Below are 10813 nucleotides of genomic sequence, written 5' to 3'. Positions count from 1 at the left end.
TCTGCTTTGGAGAAAAGCATAGCTGGAAGAGAGGACTTTGTTGTGAACCTGACTTCCATATTTAGCCACAGGGGGAGTCAGGATAACAAATCAGGGAAACGCAACAATTTTGTGTCCTTAAATTTAGAGTTGTTTTTATTGTAACTGTTTCCCCACATGTAGTTATCCATTTCCATGTTCTGTAATAAAACACCAAGTTATTGATACATTTCAAATATGCTTTCTAGAAAACCTTGGCAAACACACTGAAACCATTAGATGCCGTTTATCACAGAGCACTACACTTTATTACGGGCGACAGGTTCAGTTCACATCACTGCATTCTGTATCAGAAAGTAGGTTGGCCCTCTGCAGTCTCGTAGATCGATGCATTGCTTTTTTTTACAAAACCTCCCACTATACCTAACATCATTAATAACTTTTTAGAAGTGCAAGTTACCAAGGATGGCTAACTTCTCTACAGTTAGGTAAATCAGCTGTTGAGGGTTTTTTTGCAACTTACTTGTGGAATAATCTCAAACTCTCAAAGGTGATGATTTGGTACCTCTAGGGCATTTCGGACGCTGATTGAGGACATTTTGTAGTGTGTGTTTGTTTTCTCTGACTGTGTTTTGTATCTCTGCTTTGCTTTTCATCTTGTATTAATGTATATATTTTTTGTAATTACAGGGTTTAGTCTCAGTATGACTCTTGTGTTAAAATAAAGGTTAAATACAAATGTTGACCTAATGCTCCTCATTCATGATATTGAATGAATCCTGTATAAAGAAATGATATACAGTCGACTCCTGCTTAATAATTGTCCATCCCAGATCATCCTTTACTTAAGATAACCACTGTTTGTCTACATGTAGTTATTGTTTCCCTTTCCTACTGGCCTGTAGGCTGCCTTGCACAGTAGTAAACTCCCATCCAGCTGGCGGCGCTGTTGTGCGTTTCCGAGTTCGCCACAGTTAGAACCGAGGTATTTTCTGAAATTTCCTTGACTAGAACACGGAAGTAGGATTGGAAACGACTCTGTTTTCATTTTGCATTCATTGCGTGGAGTAACAAAATATCCACTAACTGAACTGAATAAGATACCCGAATCTCATTCGACTGAAAATGTCTAAACTACAGTTGTTGCGTGTGTTTTTAAATGATCGTTTAACGGCGGCTGCTGTGGAGATTTGCGGGGCAGTTGAGAAAACGGTAGTGGAGTACCAGGAGGAGAATGATCGGCTACGGAGACTGTTGCGGATCACACCAGAGATGCAACTATGTAAAATAGGTTCGTATGTATATACAGATAGCTAGCTATAGTTATTTCTACCTTATTGATAAACTGTTTGGGCTAACAGTGATCATCAATTTTAAGACTTTTTATTTTTTATTTACCGCGCATGGATAAAAACATTGTGGAATAAAAACCAGGAAGTGATTTGGATGTAAAATAAAAAATTAGAAAACTTTAGAAATAAATATTATTATCTTTATTTATTGAGAAATAGTCTAAAATAGATTCTAGTTTTCCAGTTATTGAGTTGGAATTACAGTTGACCTAATTAAAATGGACCCCAACCCTGATGTCTAAAGTCTAGGTCAACTCTGCCCCTCCTCTCCTTCCCTCCAGACTCCCAGCAGCTCTCTGTTTCTGAAAAGATGGTTCCCCCTGAGCAGCAGCACTGTGAGCGGGAGTGGAGCCCCAGTTTGGGGCAGGAGGACCCAGATACCACACTGGTTAAAGGGAAACAGGAGAAAGAACAGCTTCAAGGTCTGGAGCCTGATATCATAGAGTTCATATTCACTCCTTCCTGTGTGAAAAGTGAATGTGATCAGGAGGACCCACTTCAGTCCTTGACTCTTCCCCAAACTAAGACTGTGGAGAACAGAGAGAGTGACTCTAAACCAGTGGATCTCAAACCTTTTGGCACTGTGACCCACATTAATGGTCTCTACATTCCCTGTTTATCGCCATATACTCAGAACAATGCCTCCAGTCACAGTTCAGCCGTAAGCAGCGACCCAGTAGGACTTGACAGCAGCCCACCATTGGATCCCACCCCACCATTAGATCCAAACACGTCAATGGGGGAACGCGGTTCCAAACCCAGCACCACGTCTAGAAAAACTCACCACTGCCATGACTATGGTGAAATGTTTCCTCTGAAAGCTGACCTGCAGAGGCACGTGACTCTTACCAAGAAGAGACTCAGCGAATGTCACTTATCCAATAAACAGTACAACTCCACCTGTAAACCGGAAGCCCATGTCCTACTCTGTCCCATGGAGAAATCCTGCACTTGCCCTATTTGTGGCATGACCATCAAACACAAAGGAGATCTGTCCAGGCACATGGGTATTCACACAGGAGAGAAACCATTTAGCTGTGTTGTCTGTGGGAAAAGCTTCTATCAGAAGGGACACCTTACAGATCATAAACGGACTCACACAGGAGAGAAACCATTTAGCTGTGGTGACTGTGGGAAAAGCTTCAATTTGAAGGGAAACCTAAGGAAGCATAAACTGACTCACACAGGAGAGAAACCATTTAGCTGTGGAGACTGTGGGAGAAGCTTCAGTCTCAATATGAACTTAACCAGGCATAAACTGACCCACACAGGAGAGAAACCATTTAGCTGTGGTGACTGTGGGAAAAGTTTTACTCAAAAGACTAACCTGCTGATGCATGTGAAAAACATCCACAAAGGAGGAAAGCAGGACAAAAACTGAAAGAAAGAAAATGAGGACAAAGCTGTTCTGTCAAAAGAATGAGAAAAACAGGCAGTATGTGGACAACACGTTTTAAGTAGGGCTGGTATATATATATTTTATGGATGATATTTGAAGGTATTTTAAGTTTTTGAATAGTTAAAATTCTACATTTGCTTCATGAGTAGTGCATGACCCTAAGATGGCAACATATACAGTATCAGTCAAGTTTGGACACACCTACTCATTCAAGGGTTTTTCTTTATTTTCTACCTTGTAAGAGTGTGCAAAGCTGTCATCAAGGCAAAGGGAGGCTACTTTGAAGAATCTAAAATATATTTTGGTTTGTTTTAACACTTTTTTTTTGGTTACTACATGATTACTGTATATAAGTGTGTTAGCTAGCACGCACCGATGTAATGGTCACACAAGCTCACTACTGACAACAGTTTTCATACTACAGATTTTACCATCACCCATCAACATCGTTAAGCTCTGCACAACTAACGTTGCTGTTTCCTGTTTAACTACAGATAATAAATAATGCTCAACTGGGACCACTGGCTGGGGGGTGATTTATTTTGGACCAAAACACAACGCAAGGAGAGTACGACTGTTACATCTCTCAGGTGATGAGAGAATGGTCTGACTGATGTCATTGATACATTAAAACATGTTTACTTTCTGGGAAATATCTCCCCCAATTCGTCCAAGAGTATTTCTCAGAAACGTTGACCTACTGCTGCTCGTTCATGATGTTGATTTAATATTTTATGGAGTATTGATGTACAGTCGAGTGTCCTCCACTCCTAGGTAGCCTATTTTTTTGGCGAGGAAGTACAGGTGAAGCCTACCACGGAAGAGTTTTCCTATCTTCCACACCCCCCTTTTAAATCAGCAGTTGTATTGTCGGAGTAGAAAACCATACGCACTTCTAAAACGATAAGTAGCATATTGTTTTTATCTATAAAATGGCTTCCACAACGAATTTAATTTGTTTTGAGCACTTTACACATTTAGTTTGTGATCCAAATCAAATTGTATTTGTCACATGCACGGAACAACGGGTGTCGACCATACAAGTGAACTGCTTACTTACAAGCCTTTAACTAACCAACAATGCAGTTTTAAGAAGAAAAAAAGTGTTAAAAGTATTTACTAAACGTAAATTGCCTAATGATGCAAGAGTGGAGGACCGTCTCATTTCAAACGAGCGCATTTCCATCCACTTTCACTGCTCGCTGACTCTCCTCGATTAACTTTGACCTTTTTCAAAAGGAGGCGAGAGAGGACTGAGGAGAGAGGACACAAGAGTTTAGCAAATCTAATTGTATAAAAAGTTTTTATTTTAAATTTCATTGTCCGGGAGAATCTCAATTGCGTACTCCTTGCGTCCTCTCACGTCTCTTTTCACCTCCTTCTTAAAACCTATTGGATGAGCAAGCCAGAGATCCAGCCTCTCTGACATTCTCCTCCAATGAGTGTTGAGAAGGAGGCATAGCTGTGGGAAGTAGTTGTGCTGAGGGTGTTGCACCCCCTGAAAAATCTGAAAAAAATATATACAGTGCCTTGCGAAAGTATTCGCCCCCCTTGAACTTTGCGACCTTTTGCCACATTTCAGGCTTCAAACATAAAGATATAAAACTGTATTTTTTTGTGAAGAATCAACAACAAGTGGGACACAATCATGAAGTGGAACGACATTTATTGGATATTTCAAACTTTTTTAACAAATCAAAAACTGAAAAATTGGGCGTGCAAAATTATTCAGCCCCCTTAAGTCAACACTTTGTAGCGCCACCTTTTGCTGCGATTACAGCTGTAAGTCGCTTGGGGTAGGTCTCTATCAGTTTTGCACATCGAGAGACTGAAAATTTTTCCCATTCCTCCTTGCAAAACAGCTCGAGCTCAGTGTTGGTTGGATGGAGAGCATTTGTGAACAGCAGTTTTCAGTTCTTTCCACAGATTCTCGATTGGATTCAGGTCTGGATTTTGACTTGGCCATTCTAAAACCTGGATATGTTTATTTTTGAACCATTCCATTGTAGATTTTGCTTTATGTTTTGGATCATTGTCTTGTTGGAAGACAAATCTCCGTCCCAGTCTCAGGTCTTTTGCAGACTCCATCAGGTTTTCTTCCAGACTGGTCCTGTATTTGGCTCCATCCATCTTCCCATCAATTTTAACCATCTTCCCTGTCCCTGCTGAAGAAAAGCAGGCCCAAACCATGATGTTGCCACCACCATGTTTGACAGTGGGGATGGTGTGTGTTCAGGGTGATGAGCTGTGTTGCTTTTACGCCAAACATAACGTTTTGCATTGTTGGCAAAAAGTTCAATTTTGGTTTCATCTGACCAGAGCACCTTCTTCCACATGTTTGGTGTGTCTCCCAGGTGGCTTGTGGCAAACTTTAAACAACACTTTTTATGGATATCTTTAAGAAATGGCTTTCTTCTTGCCACTCTTCCATAAAGGCCAGATTTGTGCAATATACGACTGATTGTTGTCCTATGGACAGAGTCTCCCACCTCAGCTGTAGATCTCTGCAGTTCATCCAGAGTGATCATGGGCCTCTTGGCTGCATCTCTGATCAGTCTTCTCCTTGTATGAGCTGAAAGTTTAGAGGGACGGCCAGGTCTTGGTAGATTTGCAGTGGTCTGATACTCCTTCCATTTCAATATTATCGCTTGCACAGTGCTCCTTGTGATGTTTAAAGCTTGGGAAATCTTTTTGTATCCAAATCCGGCTTTAAACTTCTTCACAACAGTATCTCGGACCTGCCTGGTGTGTTCCTTGTTCTTCATGATGCTCTCTGCGCTTTTGACGGACCTCTGAGACTATCACAGTGCAGGTGCATTTATACGGAGACTTGATTACACACAGGTGGATTGTATTTATCATCATTAGTCATTTAGGTCAACATTGGATCATTCAGAGATCCTCACTGAACTTCTGGAGAGAGTTTGCTGCACTGAAAGTAAAGGGGCTGAATAATTTTGCGCGCCCAATTTTTCAGTTTTTGATTTGTTAAAAAAGTTTGAAATATCCAATAAATGTCGTTCCACTTCATGATTGTGTCCCACTTGTTGTTGATTCTTCACAAAAAAATACAGTTTTATATCTTTATGTTTGAAGCCTGAAATGTGGCAAAAGGTCGCAAAGTTCAAGGGGGCCGAATACTTTCGCAAGGCACTGTATATAAAAAAAAATGTGTAGATTTTTTTGCTCACAAATGTAGTGCACTGGGCCTTTACTAGTCCTATATTTGCGCACTGATATAGACGTTTTCAGCACAGGCAACCCCAAAAAATATGTATTATATTATATATATTTTAAGACTAAAACTAGGGATGAAAGCAGATTGAATTTCTTTCCGGTATGGGACCTCCTACACGGTTGCACACATAGGAGGTCCCATACAAAAAGGCTCATATATTTCATTTTTTATGACCCTAGTCATAGAATTCCGTATAGAACCCCTATTATTTCAATAGGATCTGTGGGCCTAGTCGTAAAGATTTGTCATTAAACTTTGTAAATGTTTATTGCGGCATAAACACAACCAGTCATGATGTTTTCATCTGATTTGTCAAACCATCATTTCAAAGAGCTGCTTTACGAGGCTTCCCTTTCAAGTTCATCCACACGCAACGTAGGGGAGGTAAGTTGTCACGCGGGTGAACTGTTCATACCTCCAACACTAGAGGCGCTAGCTCCAAAATTCAAACAGCTACTTTGTGTGACTACATGTTCTATGGTCAACTTCCTGTTCACACGTGGTAAAGGTCACTCTAATCTGAGGGGAGCACAAGTTAATTCCCCCCCCCCCACCCCTTCAAAAGTAAAAGATTTACCACTATAAATGTTATGCAATACTATGTAAGGTATAAATGTATAAAGCAAAAATTATAATTTTACACTGAGTAGAGGAGACAATAACGTGTATTTTTTGATACTTTGGCTGCAGTTCTATGTTGAGCTAACCCTGAGATTTAGTCAACATTAGCACACATGTCAGTTTGGGGCAAGTTGTCTCAGTGACCTTGGGGCAAGTCTTCACATGTGACAACTTGCCCCAGTATACATAGACACGTAGCTCAAAAAACATTGTGATATTGTGTAATCAGCTTTGATAATAGTATTACATGGTTACAGTAAATTGATTATATATACATATAGTTTAGAGCAACAGACATATCCCTGGACTACACAAGACAGGCTCTGTGTGTGTGTGTGTGTGTGTGTACTAACACACTGCATGCCTACTGTATGAGACAGTATATCCACACACACTACTTCATACAGCGTCATGAATTTAAAAATAAATAAATAATTTAACCAGGTAGGCTAGTTGAGAACAAGTTCTCATTTGCAACTGCGACCTGGCCAAGATAAAGCAAAGCAGTTCGACACAAACAACAACACAGAGTTACACATGGAATAAACAAACATACAGTCAATAATACAGTAGAAAAAAGTATATATACAGGGTGTGCAAATGAGGTAAGATAAGGCAATAAAATAGGCCATGGTGGTGAAGTAATTACAATATAGCAATTAAACACTGGAATGGTAGCTCGGCAGAAGATTAATGTGCAAGTAGAGATACTGGGGTGCAAAGGAGCAAAATAAATAAATACAGTATGGGGATGAGGTATTTACAGATGGGCTATGTACAGCGGCAATGATCTGTGAGCTGCTCTGACAGTTGGAGCTTGAAGTTAGTGATGGAGATGAGAGTCTCCAGCTTCAGTGATATTTGCAGTTTGTTCCAGTCATTGGCAGCAGAGAACTGGAAGGAAAGGTGGCCAAAGAAGGAATTGGCTTTGGGGGTGACAAGTGAAATATACCTGCTGGAGTGCGTGCTGCGGGAGGGCGTTGCTATGGTGACCAGTGAACTGAGATAAGGCAGGGCTTTACTTGTAGATGCAAAGACTTGTAGATGACCTGGAGCCAGTGGGTTTGGCGACGAGTATGAAGCGAGGGCCAGCCAACGAGAGCGTACAGGTCGCAGTGTTGGGTAGTATATGGGGCTTAGGTGACAAAACAGATGGCACTGTGATAGACTGCATCCAATTGGTTGAGTAGAGTGTTGGAGGCTATTTTGTAAATGACATCGCCAAAGTCGAGGATCGGTAGGATAGTCAGTTTTACGAGGGTATGTTTGGCAGCATGAGTGAAGGATGCTTTGTTGCAAAATAGGAAGCCGATTCTAGATTTAATTTTGGATTGGAGATGCTTAATGTGGGTCTGGAAGGAGAGTTTACAGTCTAACCAGACACCTAGGTATTTGTGCTTGTCCACATATTCAGAACCGTCCAGAGTAGTGATGCTGGACGGGCGGGCAGGTGTGGGCAGTGATCGTTTGAAGAGCATGCATTTAGTTTTACTTGTATTTAAGAGCAGTTGGAGGCCACGGAAGGAGAGTTGTATGGCATTGAAGCTCGTCTGGAGGTTAGTTAACACAGTGTCCAAGGAGGGTCCAGAAGACACAGAATGGTGTCGTCTGCATAGAGGTGGATCAGAGAATCACCAGCAACAAGAGCAACATCATTGATGTATAGAGAGAATAGAGTCGGCCCGAGAATTGAACCCTGTGGGTCCCCCATAGAGACTGCCAGAGGTCCGGACAACAGGCCCTCCGATTTGACACACTAATCTCTATCAGAGAAGTAGTTGGTGAACCAGGCGAGGCAATCATTAGAGAAACCAAGGCTGTCGAGTCTGCCGATAAGAATGTAGTGGTTGACAGAGTCAAGCCTTGGCCAGGTTGATGAATACGGCTGCACAGTATTGTCTCTTATCGATGGCAGTTATGATATCGTTTAGGACCTTGAGCATGGCTGAGGTGCACCGGTGACCAGCTCGGAAGCCAGATTGCATAGTGGCGAAGGTACGGTGGGATTCGAAATGGTCGGTGATCTGTTAGTTAACTTGGCTTTCGAAGACCTTAGAAAGGCAGGGTAGGATAGATATAGGTCTGTAGCAGTTTGGGTCTAGAGTGTCTCCCCCTTTGAAGAGGGTGCAGGGCAGTTAACCGGGGTAGAGGTAGCCAGGTGGAATTTAATGTGGTGTTATGAATTGCATTGTGGCAACAAGGATAGTAGAGAGGGAGGTGGGTATAATAAGCCTGTAATGAACATGTAATTGCAATGAGGAAATGTGTTTTTGAAGGAAGGAAGGAAGGAAGGAAGGAAGGAAGGAAGGAAGGAAGGAAGGAAGAAAGGAAGGAAGGAAGGAAGAAAGGAAGAAAGAAAGATAGATAGACAAAATAGCAGACCACCTGGCATAATGTTAAAGGATGTGAGGCAGGTGAAGTTGCAGAACAAGTCAATGTTTTTTGACATAAATTACCGTACTCTGACTCGGTATTGTCATAAGGTTACCAGAGAAGAAGTTGAAAGTCAGACAGCCACGCCAACAACCGTGGTAGGCTAGTCAAAGCCACGGCAGGTTTTTCAACCTGATTTGGAGATGCAGCTTGTTCAGTATATTACTAGGTCAGCTGACATTTATTTTGGTCTGTTGCCAAGTGAGGTCAGAAGACTTGCCTACCAGTTTTCTGTGGCACACCAGCGGAAGTTTGTGCAAATGGGGGCAGAAAAAGGCCAGCTTGGAGGGGTTTACAGGGTTCTTAAAGAGTTAATGCTTTCTTCGACAATGTAGCAGAAGTGCTACAGAGATATCAATTTGGACCAGGAGACATATGGAATGTACATACACCTGACAAAGTGGTGGGCAGATGTGGATTCAAACAAGTAGGGTCACTGACCTCACTGACCTCCGCTGAAAGGGGAACCCGTTGTCACACTGGCCTGTGCTGTCTCAGCCACAGGGAATAGTATACCTCCATATTTTATATTCAAATCACATTTTATTGGTCACATACACATGGTTAGCAGATGTTATTGGTCACATACACATAGTTAGCAGATGTTATTGGTCACATACACATAGTTAGCAGATGTTATTGGTCACATACACATGGTTAGCAGATGTTATTGGTCACATACACATGGTTAGCAGATGTTATTGGTCACATACACATGGTTAGCAGATGTTATTGGTCACATACACATGGTTAGCAGATGTTATTGGTCACATACACATGGTTAGCAGATGTTAATGCGAGTGTAGCAAAATGCTTGTGCTTCTAGTTCCGACCCTGCGGTAATATCTAACAAGTCATCTACCAATTTCACAACAACTACCTTATACACACAAGTGTAAAGGAATGAATAAGAATATGTACACATAAATATATGGATGAGCGATGACCGAACGGCATAGGCAGAATGCAGTAGATGGTATAGAGTACAGTACATACATATGAGATGAGTAATGTAGGGTATGTAAACATTATATAAAGTGGCATTGTTTAATGTGTGACTAGTGATGGCTGTTTAACAGTCTGATGGCCTTGAGATAGAAACTGTTTTTCAGTGTCTCGGTCCCAGCATTGATGCACCTGTACTGACCTCGCCTTCTGGATAGTAACGGGGTGAACAGGCAGTGGCTCGGGTGGTTGTTGTTCTTGTTGATCTTTTTTGCCTTCCTGTGACATCGGGTGGTGTAGGTGTCTTGGAGGGCAGGTAGTTAGCCCCCGGTGATGCGTTGTGCAGACCTCACTACCCTATGGAGAGCCTTACAGTTGTGGGCGGAGCAGTTGCCGTACCAGGCAGTGATACAGCCCGACAGGATGCTCTCGATTGTGCACCTGTAAAAGTTTGTGTTTTTGGTGACAAGCCAAATTTCTTCAGCCTCCTGAGGTTGAAGAGGCGCTTTTGCGCCTTCTTCACCACGCTGTCTGTGTGGGTGGACCATTTCAATTTGTCAAGTGATGTGTACACCGAGAAACTTAAAACTTTCCACCTTCTCCACTACTGTCGCGTAGATGTGGAAAGGGGGGTGCTCCCTCTGCTGTTTCCTGAAGTCCACGATCATCTCCTTTGTTTTGTTGACGTTGAGTGTGAGGTTGTTTTCCTGACACCACACTCCGAGGGCCCTCACTTCCTCCCTGTAGGCTGTCTTGTCGTTGTTGGTAATCAAGCCTACCACTGTAGTGTTGTCTGCAAACTTGATGATTGAGTTGGAGGCGTGCATGGCCATGCAGTCATGGGTG

The 10813-nt window shown here is 42.1% G+C and overlaps 1 protein-coding gene across 1 annotated transcript; it reads left to right on the top strand.

Annotated features, from left to right (window-relative positions):
• Nucleotides 1-985: 985 nt before the first annotated feature.
• Nucleotides 986-3379, top strand: LOC139415836 (zinc finger protein 235-like). The gene is made up of 2 exons (XM_071163966.1): nucleotides 986-1270; nucleotides 1613-3379. The coding sequence occupies exons 1-2, from the start codon at nucleotides 1105-1107 to the stop codon at nucleotides 2710-2712; spliced, it is 1266 nt and encodes a 421-aa protein (XP_071020067.1). The 5' UTR covers nucleotides 986-1104; the 3' UTR covers nucleotides 2713-3379.
• Nucleotides 3380-10813: the final 7434 nt, after the last annotated feature.

Source organism: Oncorhynchus clarkii, chromosome 9 (genome assembly GCF_045791955.1).
Source record: "Oncorhynchus clarkii lewisi isolate Uvic-CL-2024 chromosome 9, UVic_Ocla_1.0, whole genome shotgun sequence".
In the NCBI taxonomy this organism is placed as follows: Eukaryota; Metazoa; Chordata; class Actinopteri; order Salmoniformes; family Salmonidae; genus Oncorhynchus; species Oncorhynchus clarkii.
This window is presented reverse-complemented; position numbering and strand designations above follow the sequence as displayed.